At 44.1% G+C, this 17822-nt stretch overlaps 1 protein-coding gene across 4 annotated transcripts in view; it reads left to right on the forward strand.

Annotated features, from left to right (window-relative positions):
• AEBP1 (AE binding protein 1) overlaps positions 1-17822 on the forward strand; it is a 46923-nt gene that overhangs the window by 21164 nt on the left and 7937 nt on the right. For all 4 annotated transcript variants that reach the window (XM_083588373.1, XM_083588374.1, XM_083588375.1 and 1 more), the window contains exons 10-19: positions 655-726; positions 2179-2288; positions 3437-3576; positions 5348-5432; positions 6604-6748; positions 7496-7587; positions 9274-9397; positions 11580-11776; positions 13157-13336; positions 16387-16726. In XM_083588373.1, the coding sequence (XP_083444499.1) occupies positions 655-726; positions 2179-2288; positions 3437-3576; positions 5348-5432; positions 6604-6748; positions 7496-7587; positions 9274-9397; positions 11580-11776; positions 13157-13336; positions 16387-16726 (1485 nt within the window). The remainder of the gene's footprint in view (positions 1-654; positions 727-2178; positions 2289-3436; positions 3577-5347; positions 5433-6603; positions 6749-7495; positions 7588-9273; positions 9398-11579; positions 11777-13156; positions 13337-16386; positions 16727-17822) is intronic.

Genomic DNA, 17822 nt, shown 5'->3' on the forward strand with positions numbered 1-17822 from the left:
TAGAACCGATATGGGAGAGACATGTTTCTTTGCAGCTGGGGCAGATGAAGGCGTCCGGTTGTGCTGCTGCAGATGCACCGTGGTGTTTCTTTTCTCTGTGCTCCTTCCACTAGTCATTCCTGCTCTAGTCACTGCTATGGATGCACAACCCGACTGTCTCCAGACACTTCAAGGGATTTCCATATGGCAAGGTTGATGTTGCCAGCTTTACTCTCCCGCTGCTGAGAATCATGGTGGATCATTTAATGTCCCCCCCTCCCTTGCAGGCTGTAACAATTGGAATGTGCCATATGATTTTTTAATTTCATTACATTTGCTTCTTTTATTTCTTACATATTGTATTTTATTGCACTACGGTTTGGCACTGCAGTTTGAATTCCATAGAATTCCTCAATCGGTATTCAAACTGCAATGCAATGCAATCTGTAAGAGTTTGAGATCAGTTTCATTAAATAGCCACCATGGTGTGTAAAATATATCTATTTTTTTCTGTTCCTTATAAGTTTTGAGAGATTTTCTCAGCGATGGCCATTGCCAAACATTTTTGTGCCATGCGTAGTTTTCTAAATTTTCTTCGTATTCCCTGCCCCCGTATTTTCTATCCCCAGACATTTCCTCCCTAAACTTTGACCCCTGTTTCTTCTCCATGTGCAGGGAAGCCAAAGAAAACAGGAGGGAAAAAATGGGAGACAGATGAGGACGAGTGGACTCCCGAAGAAAAAATAAGTGAGTGGGATTTTTAGAAAGGTTAAAATGCATTGGTTGGGCTGACCAGCTGAGGAATATTTGCTCAGGCAGTTATCTTTGATCTGATAATGCCCATAAGTGTGTAGGTAAGAGTAATATTGAATCATAGTGAAATGCTTTTGTGGAATTTTGGAGCATGCGATGTTCATTGCTCAGTATCTTGTCACCTGATGATTCTCTCTTGAATACATAACCTGCCCACCCTCATTTGCATTTGTGGAGGCAGGTGAAAGCAACTTGGGTATATTTAGCCTGGAGAAGAGAAGACTGGGGTGGGGGAACATGATCGCACCTGAAGGTCGCATGAGAGGATGGCAAATACAGTGGTACCTCGGGTTACATAGGCTTCAGGTTACAGACTCTGCTAACCTAGAAATAGTACCTCAGGTTAAGAACTTTGCTTCAGGATGAGAACAGAAATCGCACAGCGGCGGCGCGGCAGCAGCAGGAGGCCCCATTAGCTAAAGTAGTGCTTCAGGTTAAGTACAGTTTCAGGTTAAGAACGGACCTCTGGAACGAATTAAGTACTTAACCCGAGGTACCACTGTACCATGAACTGGCATGAAAGCTGTCTGTGGTGGTGATGGTGATGACAGCTAGATTTACTACCTGCTTTACAGCAGAGGATCCCAGGGTGGGTTGCCGCAGTATACAATACTTACCTAAAAAGATAAAGAAAACAAAAGACTGAGTTAAGCACTTGAAAAATCCATTGAAACCAGACATTATAAGTTCATCTTAAGTTGGGTAGTTCATAAGTCTCTGTGGCTTTACACAAGGTTTTGTATTTTTCTCAGAAGATTGATAAAGAATGTATAATTATTTTGGTAATTATTGTATGTATATTAGTCGCCAACACGTTGCATGAGTCGTACTACTGCAATATACAATACAGCATTAAAAACAGTTCAGAACAAATCACAAATACAACCAGAATGGGTCCTAAAATTGAGATATCTGAAGATATCTCAAGTATCAAAGGCTTGTGTCTTCAGCCTATGATGAAAGCTGTGCAGTGATGCACCGTTGCGGTGAGGGAATTTCACAACTTTGGGCTACCACAGAGATCTTAACATCTGAGTGGGACACTGGGGAAGGGGGTGGTCTTTAAGTTGATTGGTGCATAAGTGGTTTCGGGCTTTAAACACTATGGCGGGCACCTTAAATTGAGCCTAAAAACAAACTGGCAGCCAGAGTAGTACGTGGTGATCGTTTTGTTGCTTCTTGCTACAGTTGTCAAGTGACAGATCTCTATATCTGTGGGGGTGCATGAACGGGATATTGTTTTTGGATTTGTCCTTGTTGTTATGCATTTTGTGCTTTTATCATGCATTTTTATGCTGTGAACCACCCTGAGATCTACGGATGTAGGGTGGAATACAAATTTAATAATAATAGTAAGTGAACTGCCCTGCCCGTTCTGCTTTGCAGAATGCCCTCCCATTGGGATGGAATCCCATCGAATTGAGGACGATCAGATTTTATCTTCCTCCATGCTGCGTCATGGCTTAGCAGCCCATCGTGGTCGCCTTAACATGCAGGTAATGGCATTGTTCCAGGAGTGGCCACGATTCTGTTCTTGAATGGTTGAATGTGAAATGACGATTCACAAGCACTATTATTGTTTTGTTGTTGTTTCATTTATCATTATAAACTCAATAATGACGCCTTGCAATGAACACAACTCGGCGCCGTGCAACAGGGGTGGGGAACTGAGGACCACGTTCCATTCTGGATAACCTTCTAAGGGCCACATGTCAGTGGTTGGGTGGGGCCAGAGGCCAATTTTGGCAGAGCAGCAATACAAATTGTTACCTCTGTACATTAGGCTGGCTTTTACACATACAGTCATACCTTGGGTTACAGCCGCTTCAGGTTGCGTTTTTTTGGGTTATGGACCGTCAAAACCCAGAAGTACCAGAACAGGTTACTTCCAGGTTTTGGGGGTCATGCGTGTGCAGAAGTGCTAAATTGCACTTTGCGCATGCGCAGAAGCACCGAATCGCAACCCTCGCCTGTGCAGACGCGGGTTGCAAATGTGCATCCCGTACGGATCACATTTGCAACCCAAGTGTCCACTGTATTTGAATGCATCCCTGTATTTGGCGCTTTGGTCCAAACCACTGAGACTCTTGGGCTTGCCGATCAGAAGGTCGGCGGTTCAAATCCCTGCGACGGGGTGAGCTCCCGTTGCTCTGTCCCAGCTCCTGCCAACCTAGCAGTTCGAAAGCATACCAGTGCAAGTAGATAAGTAGGTACCGTAGCAGCAAGAAGGTAAACAGCGTTTCTGTGTGCTCTGGCTTCCGTCACAATGTTCAGTTGCACCAGAAGTGGTTTAGTCTTGCTGGCCACATGACATAGAAAGCTGTCTGGGGTCCTTTCCTTTTACCTATTATCAAGAGTTCAAGGACACTTTCCAGCTAGGTAAAAACATTTGCTGTGCAAACACAGGGCAAGTGAGGTTTTTTGACCTGGGGAGAGTTTCAAGAGCTAGACAGAGAGGCTGGAGGGCCCCAGGTCTGACCCCATAACTGCATCTTTACAGTATAATAAGGAAAGATAGATGTATTTAAAACATTTGCACCCCGCCTTTCTGCTACCAACCCAGCAAAGTGGTTAACAAAATGGGAATAAGGTCATTAGCAATATTGCTTCCTTCTCCTCTTCTCCTTTCTGCCTCCCTTTGCAGGCAGGGTCTAACGAGGATGATTTTTTTGACGGCGCTTGGTGTGCAGAAGATGACGGCCGCGTACAGTGGATTCAGGTGGACACCAGAAGAACCACCAAGTTCACAGGAGTCATAACCCAGGGCCGTGATTCTCTCATCCAGTACGTGTGGGTAGGGAAGGGGGAGAATTTCGATTCAGATTAAAGGCGAACCAGCCGAATTTGCACATTCCTAAATTGCATGCGAACTGAAATGCTGCTAGACTTTGAAAGCTACACTTCTCCAAATGTTGTAGTGTGGTTCTCTGGCCAAGTGTGCATAAAAATGCAGGCATTGGTGAAAATTGCATGCAGAAATGCACTTTGTTGGGGAAATATACTTTGCAAAAGTGGGTAGGTTCAGCAAAATTCCATTAAAAATACGTATTTTAGAAGAAATTCTTACCAAAATGCTGCTGAATTCTCATGAGGACTTTTTAAAAAGAACCGTAACCAAGTGATGTGGAACTATGGGGAAATGAACTTAAGATAGCCAGCATGAGAAACAGAGGCCACACACCTACTTGTTGTTGTTGTTGTTGTTTAGTTGTTTAGTCATGTCCGACTCTTCGTGACCCCATGGACCAGAGCACGCCAGGCACTCCTGTCTTCCACTGCCTCCCGCAGTTTGGTCAAACTCATGCTGGTAGCTTCAAGAACACTATCCAGCCATCTCGTCCTCTGTCGTCCCCTTTTCCTGGTGCCCTCCATCTTTCCCAACATCAGGGTCTTTTCCAGGGAGTCTTCTCTTCTCATGAAGTGGCCAAAGTATTGGAGCCTCAGCTTCACGATCTATCCTTCCAGTGAGCACTCAGGGCTGATTTCCTTAAGAATGGAGAGGTTTGATCTTCTTGCAGTCCATGGGACTCTCAAGAGTCTCCTCCAGCACCATAATTCAAAAGCATCAATTCTTCGGCAATCAGCCTTCTTTATGGTCCAGCTCTCACTTCCATACATCACTACTGGGAAAACCATGGCTTTAACTATACGGACCTTTGTTGGCAAGGTGATGAATCCTGGGAGTTGTAGTTTACCCCCAGAGCTACAGTTTCCAGCACCCTTCACAAACTACAGTTTCCAGGATTCTTTGAGGGAAGCCATGTGCTTTAGATGCATGCTGTAGATGTCAAATGAGGAAAACCCATCCCTATGTGTTGGGCAGACCAAAGGATCAGCATCCAGCTTTTTAACCACAGATTTTTTTTTTGAGGGGCGAGGAACCTAGTGCAAATCAATAGGTACAAATGGAAGAAGGGGAGACTGTGTTTATTCTGCCCTAGGATCCCCACCCCTCAAAAAAATCTGTGGTTAAAAAACTGGCTGCTGAGAGTTGCATATTATGAAGCAGTCGTTTTGAATAGTTTAGCAGACTTCTTACTTTCTTACCCACATGCTTCCTTCATTAGGATAAGAATTGTGCTTTCTTTAGCCCCCTGCGTGATTATAGAAATAAAGAATGGACAAATAGAACAAGATAGTGAGTTATACCAGCAACTGACTGATAGAGAGAGGAGATTGTTAATATCAGGATTGGAAAAATGTGAAGTAAAAGAGAAGATAGCAGAACGATAAAGGATGGATATTGGGCTTTTGAAATCCAGAACACGGGAAGTCCCATTGAAATTAATTAATTTGGACTATATAATTGGCTATATTGTTTTTTGTTTTGTTTTGTTTTGTTTTTAGATGTGGAAAGATTTGGTTTGATTTGTTACGAATATGAATGTTTTTTTAATTGGAAAATGAATAAAAATTCTTTACAAAAACAAAAGGATAAGAATTGTGCTTTAAAAAAACCCTTAAAAAAACCTTTAAAAAAGGAAATTTGACTGCTGAACCTGGAAGGCTGCTTAGCTACCACTTTCCTTCATTTTTTGTCTTTTTTCTTCAACAGCGATGACTTCGTCACCACCTTCCACGTGGGCTTCAGCAATGACAGCATGAACTGGCTCATATACAGCAATGGATATGAGGAAATGGTATGTAGCCCTTTGGAAAAATCCCCTCAGTGCTTTAACAGCCTTTTGTCTGTTGAGACTTCCCTCTGGGGTATTGTGAGCGGCCCACAAGGATGCTGTTTATTTGTTTATTTATTAGATTTATACACCGTCCTTCATCTTAAGATCTCAGAATAAAACACATGCTGTTCATGTATCAGGGTTTGGCTGGTGCAGAATGAGTGGCAGGGATCCGCTTTGATGCTTAGAATTTTGGAATTATGGGGGCTGAGAACATCTGGGAAGGTAGGGTAAAAGTTAAATCCACACACCCATGCATGTATTTACCGTATTTTTCACTCTATAAGATGCACCAGACCGCAAGACGCACCTAGTTTTTGGAGGAGGAAAACAAGAAAAAAAATATTCTGAATCTCAGAAGCCAGAACAGCAAGAGGGATCATTACGCAGTGAAAGCAGCAATCCCTCTTGCTGTTCTGGCTTCTGGGAGATAGCTGCGCAGCCTGCTTTCGCTCCACACGACGCACACACATTTCTCCTTACTTTTTAGGAGGGAAAAAGTGAGTCTTATAGAGCAAAAAATACGGTATATGTTTATGGATTCCTCTACTATAATAATAAATAATAATTTATAGGAAGCAACAACTTTGGAAAAACCTAATAAAAATGTAATAATAATAATAATAATAATAATAAATAGAAGGCCTTGCTTCTCAGCATCAAATCACTCAGGGATCTACTACCAGCCTACTTTCTCGCTGCTCTACATTAAGCATAGGTAGTATTCAAGGACGTGGGTGGCGCTGTGGTCTAAACCACTGAGCCTATTGGGCTTGCTGATCAGAAGGTCTGTGGTTTGAATTCCTGCAATGGAGTGAGCTCCGGATGCTCTGTCCCAGCTCCTGCCAATCTAGCAGTTCAAAAGCATGCTAGTGCAAGTAGATAAATAGGTACCGCTGTGGTGGGAAGGTAAACAGCGTTTCTGTGTGCTCTGGCTTCCGTCACAATGTTCAGTTGTGCCAGAAGCAGTTTAGTCATGCTGGCCACATGACCTGGAAAGCTGTCTGTGGACAAACGCCAGCTCCCTCGGCCCGAAAGTGAGATGAGCTCTGCAACCCTATAGCCGCCTTTGAACTGGGCACATGTGTTTCTTGTCTCTTATAACTGAGAACTGTCTCTTTTTCTTTTGCAGCTTTTCTATGGAAATGTTGACAAGGACACACCAGTGATGACTGAATTTCCAGAGCCAAAGGTTGCCCGCTTCATTCGCATCTTCCCACTGACTTGGAATGGTAGTCTTTGCATGAGGCTGGAAGTTCTGGGCTGCCCTCTCTCAAGTAAGCAGGAGCTAGACTAGAGAGTCCATATTACTGGAAGGCAGGAGGAGGAGGAGAGAAGAATGAAGGGTTGCCTCCAGTGCCAGCCCTATATCATTAATTTAAAGGAGTCTACTTCCATGAAGTAGGGATGTGGGTGGCACTGTGCTCTAAACCACTGAGCCTTGGGCTTGCCGATCAGAAGGTTGGCGGTTCGAATCCCCGCGACAGGGTGAGCTCCCGTTGCTCGGTCCCTGCTCCTGCCAACCTAGCAGTTCGAAAGCACACCAAAAAAGTGCAAGTAGATAAATAGGTACCACTCTGGCGGGAAGGTAAACGGCATTTCCGTGTGCTGCTCTGGTTTCAGTGTTCCATTGCACCAGAAGCAGTTTAGTCATGCTGGTCACATGACCCGGAAAAACTGTCTGCGGACAAATGCTGGCTCCCTCGGCCTGTAAAGCGAGATGAGCACCACAACCCCAAAGTCGTCTGCGACTGGACTTAACTGTCAGGGCTCCCTTTACCTTTACCTTTTTTTACTTCCATGAATAACATTTTAATTGCTTTTTTTGAAGAAGCTGGGGATTGTATCCCACTTACAGTATTTTCTGTTTTGTTGCTAAAATGTTATTGGTACTTACCAAACATTCAGATTTTATTTAAATTGCTTTCTCTATTTAAAAAGCAGCATATATAAATATATTAAATAATAGTATAAATAATATGATCAATTTCTGCCTTTGAGTCCCTCTCATAATTTTTTTGCAGGCATCCACAGCTATTACAGCCTGCAGAACGAAGTGATGACATCAGTAGACAACCTGGACTTCCGCCATCACAACTACAAGGACATGAGACAGGTGAGGAGAGGAGCCTCAGCCTTGACATTTGCTGCTTTCAAGAGGCTTTGGTTAGGTACAGTGGTACCTTGGTTCTCAAACTTATTCTGTTCCGGAGGTCCGTTCCAAAACCAAAGCATTCCAAAACTAAGGTGTGCTTTCTCATAGAAAGCAATGCAAAATGGATCAATCCGTTCCAGACTTTTAAAAACAACCTCTAAAACAGCAATTTTGCTATCTAAATGAGACCATTGATCTATAAAATGAAAGCAATAAAAAATGTACTGCAGTCATACAATCAATCAATCAGTAGCTGAACTGGGTTCCACACAGTCACAAAAACAAAACAAAAAAGAGCTACAAGAACAAAAATGCAAAATAAAGAGCAAAAACAGACAGACCTCAGCGTAACTCTCAAAACAGAAGTGTGGCACTCAAAACAGAGCACGTTCAGCTTCCGAAAAAAGTTTGCAAATCGGAACACTTACTGCTGGGTTTGCAGTGTTTGGGTTCCAAGTTGTTTGAGTACCAAGGCGTTTGAGAACCAAGGTACCACTGTATAAGCAATAAAGGGAGAAAATGTGGCAATGACTCAATCCCAGAACCACTCCCAGTGGCTCGGCTCAAGCAGAATAGGGTTCCTGAGAGGTCTATCTACCCATTTCACTGCTGCTCTGCCTTTATTGAACATTTGTTCTGATTTGTTTGCTGGGAGGTTATACACCAAGGAGCATTCATCCTGGTTTGTCGCACAGTGTTTATACATCTTCCCGTTAATCATTTATTCATCCCACACTTTTCAATGTCTTTCCCTGTAACTTGCCTAACTGCAAAAGTCAGTCTCTCTTTTCTCCGAAGTGGATTTGTTGTGCTAGGACAGGGGTCAGCAAAGTTTTTTGTGACTTGGGCCAGTTCACGGAGCTTCCTGCAGCCAATGGGAAGCCGGACAGCGTCGCGGAACGCAGTCCTCGCTCTGCTCCGCACTGGTTTAACACGGCGCATGGGAGCTGACTGAGCGGGTGGGGGTGGTCCCTGAGCAGACGGCGGGGGTCCATGGGCTGGTTAAACGACCCCCATGGGCCACCTGTGGCCCACAGACCTTAGGTTGCCACCCCCTGTGCTAGGTTGTGCCGGAGTTCTTTGTTGTTGTTGTTGTTGTTTAGTCGTTTAGTCGTGTCCGACTCTTCGTGACCCCATGGACCAGAGCACGCCAGGCACTTCTGTCCTCCACTGCCTCCCGCAGTTTGGTCAAACTCATGCTGGTAGCTTTGAGAACACTGTCCAACCATCTCGTCCTCTGTCATCCCCTTCTTCTTGTGCCCTCCATCTTTCCCAACATCAGGGTCTTTTCCAGGGAGTCTTCTCTTCTCATGAGGTGGCCAAAGTATTGGAGCCTCAGCTTCAGGATCTGTCCTTCCAGTTAATCAACTTCAATTGTGCAAACCTGGACTTCCAGGTCTGTGCTTGACTCCCTCCCACAAAATGCTCAGTCTGGAGGTGCCATCTGTATTTAGAAGTCCTCTCTGCAAATGAAAAAAAATAAATAAAAATTGGGAAAGAAAGGTGTTCCTAGGAACATTATACAAAAGCTTCTCTTTTTATGAATCAGAACTTCTTGCTTCCATCAGGCATAATAAGCCTCACCCTTTTCATCTGAGGAGCGTTGGTTGAGTGGTCAGCAAATTGCGATGCTTTCTCTCCCTCCAGCTTATGAAGGTGGTGAATGAAGAGTGTCCCACCATCACCCGCATCTACAACATTGGCAAGAGTTCCCGAGGACTTAAGATCTACGCCATGGAGATCTCTGACAATCCGGGAGAGCATGAGCTAGGTGAGAGATGCACGCCATTAGATGGTCTCAAAGTGCCCATCAACACATTTCAATTTTGACCCCGTCTGCACTCTGCATTTTAGGCACTGTTGATACCACTTTAAGCAGTCATAAAGGTAAAGGTAAAGGGACCCCTGACCACTGGGTCCAATCGTGGCCGACTCTGGGGTTGCGGCGCTCATCTCGCTTTATTGGCCGAGGGAGCCGGCATACAGCTTCCGGGTCATGTGGCCAGCATGACTAAGCTGCTTCTGGCGAACCAGAGCAGCACACGGAAACGCCGTTTACCTTCCCACCGGAGCAGTACCTATTTATCTACTTGCACTTTGACGTGCTTTCGAACTGCTAGGTGGGCAGGAGCAGGGACCGAGCAACAGGAACTCACCCCGTCGCAGGGATCCGAACCGCCGACCTTCTGATCGGCAAGTCCTAGACTCTGTGGTTTAACCCACAGTGCCACCCACATCCCTTAAGCAGTCATGGCTTCCCCCAAAGACTCCTGGGATCTGCCTCAAAGCCCATTACAGCCCTGAGGCATTGAGGCAGGCGAGGGCAAGTATTCAGATGAGCAAACGTCCCTGCAAGCCCAGTGCAAAGTCATGTTTTTGTAAGTCTGAGTCGACGCATCTGCTGACATGCCCCATTTCCCAGCGTTAACTTGCTGGCACACAAAGCCCTGGGAGTGAACCGTGTAAGTGTATGATGTTAACCTAGTTTGATCATGACTCTCTTCCAAAAAACAAGAGAACATTATTTTAACAAGGTCTGCTCTCCATATAGTCGGGTGAGCACACTTGAGTTATATTAGCTGCCTTGGGTTATTTGCCTGGCTTTCACCTTTGTCAACATTTCCATAACAATGTCTGGGCCTGATGTTCAGATTTTAATTTTTTTTTTTAAATTATGGTTACCATAGCCAGCCCATTAGCCTTTTATAAATGCTGGTACCAAAAAAAGCCCGAAACCTCCTACTCCATCCCACAACTCCTTTGGAACAAATCTGTTGTGCCAGGACTTTTTGTAAGCCAGCTTCGTAGATTGTCTGGACTCTCCATCTTAATACTCTGAGCTGGGAAACAGCAGTCCCAAAAGGTTTATGAATGCCTGGCTTCTCTGGATGCCATTCAACATTTTGACTGACGCAATTATAAACATGGAATATTCCAGTACCGAGAGAGAGAGAGAGGCTGAAGCAGAGGCCAAAAGCTCACAGCTTCCAGATTTCTCTTGAGTACTGGCAACATTTGGGTCATAGGAGCCAACTCCTAGGGGCTGAGGTCCCTTCAGCTCCCCAAAATATTTGAGGGGGCCAGCCCCCCCAATTGATGGACATTGCCATTCAAATGGGGTGTGTGCACCATGCCTTGTGATCAATTATATGCGGTGGGGCTTACCTGTCCCTCCAATATTTTTTAAAAGTTGGCACCCTTGATATGGGTGGTGTGGAAAGGGGGGTATTAGTACAGATGGGAAAAAAAACATTAAAGTAATTAACAGTATGAGTTTTAGTCAGTCAATTGATGAATGAATAATTTGGGTTGTAGCCAAAGCTGGTCCTTTTCATGGAAGTCAATGGACATGACTGACTTGGATTCCTCAGTTATTACTATTTTTTAAATTGTTTTATTGATTGTAAAAAAAGAAAAGAAAGTCAACAAAAAAACACACCCCAAAGGATAATACAAATTACAAAAAAATAAGTTAATTTCTTACAACACAACTTCTTTTATGACTTCCAGTCGCCCCATCAAGTGTCCCAGGTTTCTTCAGAATAGCGCACTTTTCATTATCACTCTTCTCCCAAATTCTTATTTTAATAAGGTTTTTTATGTCCATACAGTCTAAGCCTGCCAGAGAATTCACATTTTTTACAATGCTCTTTAAGATATTTTTAATTTTAATGGGTCTCTTCTGAGTACAACTCAGCAGCCCCAAAGAAGCTGAATAGTTCTTGTCTGTCCATATCAGAGAGTTTGATGCTGCCACTGGAGTTTGCGCAAAGGTTGGAGGGGGGGGAATGGGAAGACAACACTGGTTGGAATGCAACAGATTGGCAACAGCATCATCTAGATTCTCTGGAGCTAAGAATCACGACTTCAGAGTAAGGAAGGGACCTTACTTAGGTGAGCCTTTTCTAGTGGAGCAGCACGGCAAACCTGCCTCTTTCCTCGCCTTCTTGCAGGAGAGCCAGAGTTCCGCTACACGGCGGGAATCCACGGCAATGAGGTGTTGGGTCGGGAGCTGCTGCTCCTGTTGATGCAGTTTATGTGCAAGGAATACAAGGATGGGAACCCACGTGTGAGGAACCTGGTGACAGAGACCCGCATTCACCTCGTCCCCTCACTCAACCCCGACGGCTATGAGATTGCCAGCCAAATGGTAAGTCTGGATGGGATCAGGCTTTGCAGTGTGGATTGAGAGACTCTGAAGTAGGAATGGGAATATGGGACTCTGAATTAGGAATTTGATTTCTCTCCATTTCTTATTGTTCCAGCTCAAGCTCTGTTTTCCACATTTCCACTTGAGTTCACGACTCAAGTCATGAAAATTCAATTTCCTTTTAGGGTGAATTTCTTCTCATACGCAGTTTTCTGAATGAACATTTGCCTGATATACACACATTTTTGCAAGGCGACTTTAAAAAAAATAATGCATCTTGTGTGTCATATTCAATAATATATGCATTTATATGCACACTTTATAGTAGTGCATGCATTTTTGTACACATTACCTGGCTGGAGAACTGCACTGCCAAATTCAGAAAGTGCAAATTTCGACAGGTGGCTTTGTTTTGGTTTGCATCTTTTTTCAGAAATTGCAAATTGGGTACATTTGCCATTAAATGTAAATTTAATTTAGTTTATCCCCCATCCCAACTCTAAAGAGAGGGAAGAGAAGTAAGGGTTGGAGCAGGGAAGGGGGGTTAGATTGAAGAAAACTCTATCATCTATCTATCATCTATCTATCATCTATCTATCTATCTTTCTATCATCTATCTATCTATCTATCTATCTATCTATCTATCTATCATCATCTATCTATCTTTCTATCATCTATCTATCTATCTATCATCATCTATCTATCATCATCATCTATCTATCATCATCTATCATCATCTATCATCTATCTATCTATCTATCATCTATCTATCTATCTAATCTATCTATCATCTATCTATCTACTCTCTCTCTCTCTCTCTCTCTCTCTCTCTCTCTCTCTCTCTCTCTCTGCCTTCTGAAAAGGGATTCACAATGTTTTACTGGTCTTGCTAGCCAAACTAAAGATGGTGGTGGGTAGGATCTAGTTATGGTTGTTCTGTAGCAGTTTGTATTGAGCAGTATTAATTGTTTGCTCAATATGTTTGTTTTTGCCTCATTTACACGCTATTGTGTTTTTTGATATGATTATATAGACTAAAACGTTTGCTATTTTTTAAAATGCTATTGTTAATATTGTGAGTCAGTTTGGGCTCAACATTGTTGCTGGAAAAGTGAAAAAAAGTGAAATATCAAACTTCTGCAGCAAAATGACCAAACAGCCCCCAGGCTTCCATGCTACCCTGTGCAGCTGGGGAAGACGCACATATCCCTATGCCACTGCCAAAACAATCCTCTCCCATCCCTGCAGCTCCAAGGCTGGAGGAATGCCAGTCGTTCACCATACACACCAGAGCCTGCTTGTGATTTAGGCTACCTGAAGAGCAAACCTTTTGTCACCAGTGTGAATAACCGTGAGACCACATCCTCTGTCTCTTTGCAGGGCTCTGAGCTGGGGAACTGGGCCCTGGGGCATTGGAGTGAGGAAGGGTACGATATCTTTGAGAACTTCCCTGATCTCAACAGCGTCCTCTGGGCTGCAGAAGAGAGGAAATGGGTACCACACAAAGTCCCCAACCACCATATCCCCATCCCTGAGCACTATCTCGCAGAGGACACTGCAGTAAGTATTCTCTTGCTTCTGTACAAGCTTGACTTGGCATGCGAATCCTGAAAAGGGCAGCTGTGGGAGAATAGAGGGACGCGGGTGGTGCTGTGGGTTAAACCACAGAGCCTAGGACTTGCCGATCAGAAGGCTGGTGGTTCGAATCCCCGCCACAGGGTGAGCTCCCGTTGCTCACTCCCAGCTCCTGCCAACCTAGCAGTTCGAAAGCACGTCAAAGTGCAAGTAGATAAATAGGTACTGCTCCAACGGGAAGGTAAGCGGCGTTTCCGTGCGCTGCTCTGGTTCGCCAGAAGCGGCTTAGTCATGCTGGCCACATGACCCAGAAGCTGTAAGCCGGCTCCCTCGGCCAATAAAGTGAGATGAGCGCTGCAACCCCAGAGTCGGCCACGACTGGACCTAATGGTCAGGAGTCCCTTTATCTTTACCTTTTACTCCCCCTTGGTGGATTGCACTGGGAAACAAAATTTTTGTTGTATTGACACCTGCAGTTGTTCTAACCTAATTTCAACATGCTGATTTCATATCTGAAGTTGGTTTTGTTCTGTAAGCTCTAGGTTTTTTTTGCAATTCATGCTTTTCACTTTTCACCATAATCTTTGTTTTTCACAATGCAAGAATTCAATATTTTATTAAACACATAGCCAAAGTAGTACAATATGAGTATAAATGTAAGTGACTTATATAGCATTGAACATGAACAATAATTACCATGTGGTTAGGGTAGATCAACGTGTCAGTGTCCACTTATCCCCAGTGTAAATATGACATATCGGCAAAAGTCGGAAATTGAAAGATAACTATAGCATGTACACGAAAATTGATTTCAGATTTGAAACCAGCATTGACAGAACATATAAGAACAGTTGAAAAATCTCATGCAACAGAAAATGAAAAAATAAATGTTCCCCAGTGTTGGTTTTTATTTATTGAATTGGTCTTCAAATGCATTGCATTGACTTACTTAGCAAATGGATACAGTCAGGGGAACTTTGGTTAACAGCTCGTGGTTTATCTAGAGAGAACTAAGCCACGAGCCTGGGGTGGGGTGCAGGGGCGTAACTAGTTGCTCCGGCAACCAGAGCGTTGGGGGCAGGGCAAGCGGCCCATGGGGGCACAGCGGCAAGTTGCCCACGGAGTCTGCCTGGAGGACGCAAGCCCCACGCTGCCATTTCGGGCAGCGCGGGGCCCCGAGCCACCACATCACTCCCAGGAGAGACGTGTGGCTCGGGCGTGCTGCAGGCCAGGTTCAGCGGTAAGTACCCCCCCCCTGCTGTGTGCCATTTTGTCACCCCCTCAGGGATTACACCTGGGGCAGACCACATCCCCACCAGCCGTCTTCCTACGCCCCTGATGGGTTGACACACTAAGCCCAACGATGGCTCTGTTCAGCACAGCATAGCAGCAGAATGTTTGCTTGTTTGTGCCAAGTTCGGCTTAGTGCTATGTGCAAACATACACACACACACACACACACAGTGGTACCTCAGGTTACATATGCTTCAGGTTACATATGCTTCAGGTTACAGACTCCGCTAACCCAGAAATAGTACCTCGGGTTAAGAACTTTGCTGCAGGATAAGAACAGAAATCGCGCGGCGGCAGCAGGAGGCCCCATTAGCTAAAGTGATGCTTCAGGTTAAGAACAGTTTCAGGTTAAGAACAGACCTCCGGAATGAATTAAGTACGTAACCAGAGGTACCACTGTATATGTATGTGTGTATATATATATATATATATATATATATATATATATATATATATGGAAAACAACTACCTTGACATGGGGATTTTTTTGGTGGGCAGAGCTGGGCAGATCAGGCAGAGTTTAGAGCACAGACTTTTTTGGAAGAAGCACAGATGTTGTTGCTTAAGCCAGAAATTTCCCTGTTTTGTAAGCGGCCTCGTGTTCTTCCGATTAAAGCTGCCATGCCAAAAATTAAAATTCCTCTTCTTTCCGCAACAACAAAATCTTAGAGCCAGTTCTTCCAACAACAACAATAAAATCTTCGGGTAAAAAAACAGTGCTCACTGAAAAATTGTGCTTGCTTTAATTCTGCTCACTGCTTTTATGTTAGGATGTGTTAATGTTCTTGTTTTGCTTTAATTTTTTGAAATCTTAACTTTTTTTGCAAGTTGCTTGGAAACTTGCTGGAGGACAGGTTTCAAATCAAACAAATAAATTGATAAGAAGTGACCTGATCCCTATCTCATCTGGGCCACAGCTTGCTTATGTGTGTGAGTGCTTATTTATTTATTTGCATTAAAAACAATAAAACAGTATTATAAAAGCAGAGATGCAGCCATAATACCCAGCACAACAGTACATTAACTACAGATAAAGAACATTGCTGCCTTTGACTGGCTGTGTCTCGTTGTGGTCACAAAAGACGTTGCCACCTGATTATTTTAATAGTAGGGACAGAACTACCTAAATTGTATAGAAATTTATTCATGTATGCTACTACGGCAGCCAGAATGTTACTTGCCCCAAAGTGGAAAGAAGCAGAAATCCCAGTAAAGGAAGAATGGATACAAAAACTTATGGAATATGCAGAAATGGTGAAACTTACCAGAAAAATAAGAAATCAAGATAACAAGCTTTTTATAAAAGAATGGAAATGGTTTGTTGGATATTTACAGATAAATTGTAAACACATAAGAGCATTAGCAGAATTAGTATAATAACCTGCAGTTTTATAAGAGTATATATTTACAGTAGATAATTACACGAGCGAATAAGTCAATTTGGATATGCAGAAGATATTAAGAAATAAATTTAAGGGACCACAGAAAGAGGGGGAAGAAAGTCAAAATTTGGAACGTCAAATTGATTGCGAAACGAATGGAATGTATAAAAGTATAACTAAAAAACTAAAACTGAAATAAAATAGTAGGTGGCAGGGCTTGGGCCTGTGGTTGTCTTCTGCATGCAGAATATGTGCTCTACCCTTGAGCTACAAATTTCTGTGCTTGTTGGCCCCACTTTGACTCTTCCCACCTGTCCTGTGTGGTCTCCCTTTTCTCCCTCTCCTTTCTCCCTCCTCCAGATGGCAGTGGAGGTGAAAGCCATCATGGCCTGGATGGAAAAGAACCCTTTTGTCCTTGGCGCCAACTTCCACGGTGGGGAGAAGCTCGTCTCCTATCCCTATGACATGGCTCGCCCCGTCAATGAAAACGAAGTGGCACCTCCAGTGCTGGATGATTATGAAGAGGAGAACCCGGAAACAAGGGAGACTCCAGACCACGCCATCTTCCGCTGGCTGGCCATTTCCTATGCTTCGGCCCACCTCAGCATGACCGATACCTTCCGGGGAGGTTGCCATTCCCAGGATATGACCAACGGGATGGGGATCGTCAATGGCGCCAAGTGGCACCCTCGGGTGGGCAGTAAGTGTTGAAGAATGGGGGAGAGGTGGGATCATCATCATCTTGGAGTTGCTGCCTGTCCGGCACATTTCCTCTGTGCAAAAATTATTCCAGGCAGTAGCAGAGCTAGCAGCAGTTGCTTCCATGTGAGAAGAAGGGAAAAGTCCACACACTGTTCTTTCTATCTAAACAGCGTTTTATTTACATCATCAGGCAAAAGAACAAATGATTCCATGAAAACTTGGACACATGCCCCTCTTACCCAGCAAAGAATAAGAATAAGAATAATAATAAGAATAATTTATACCCCACCCTTCTCGGTTCAGAAAACCAGGCTCAGGGCGGCTAGCAACAAATTTAAAACACTTAATTGATGCAACAAAAAACAGCATAAAATACAGGATAAAATGTGAATAACAATAAATTCAGAATTCAAAAATCAACTTAGGGAGAAAATCCATCCGATAAACATTAGATGATCACCAGGACTAGCTGGCTAAATTAGTCCTATTTGGGCGAGCGAGGAGACCAGGGGAGAATTAGCTGTGGGATCCCAGAGCGGGTAATCTTCATAAAAAGGGGAGGGGGAGGGAAGGAAGGGGAATAAAAGATCAGGCTACGTTCAAATTGGGAAGGTAAACGGCGTTTCCGTGTGCTGCTCTGGTTCGCCAGAAGCGGCTTAGTCATGCTGGCCACATGACCCGGAAGCTGTATGCCGGCTCCCTCAGCCAATAAAGCGAGATGAGCGCCCGCAACTCCAGAGTCGGTCATGACTGGACCTAGTGGTCAGGGGTCCCTTTACCTTTACCTAAAAATGGGGCAGGGGACACCCTCTAACCATTTCCTGTGGTTTTATGACACAGATGAATCTGGTTTTCATGTTGCACCCCTTTCAGAGCACTCCCTTCTGTACAGAACACTGAATATATCAGTTTGCTTAGCAGTACAATTATCTGCTGTCAGTATCAGGAACCCCTTTTGTGAGAAATGAATGGGATGACAAGGGCCATAGCTCAGTGGAAGATAATCTGCTTTGCATGATGCAGAAGGTCCCAGGTTCGCATGTTACCAGTCTGAAACCCTGGACAGCTGCTGCCAGTCAGTGTAGACAGTACTG

Source organism: Podarcis filfolensis (assembly GCF_964270895.1).
Source record: "Podarcis filfolensis genome assembly, chromosome: 15".
Classification (NCBI taxonomy): Eukaryota; Metazoa; Chordata; class Lepidosauria; order Squamata; family Lacertidae; genus Podarcis; species Podarcis filfolensis.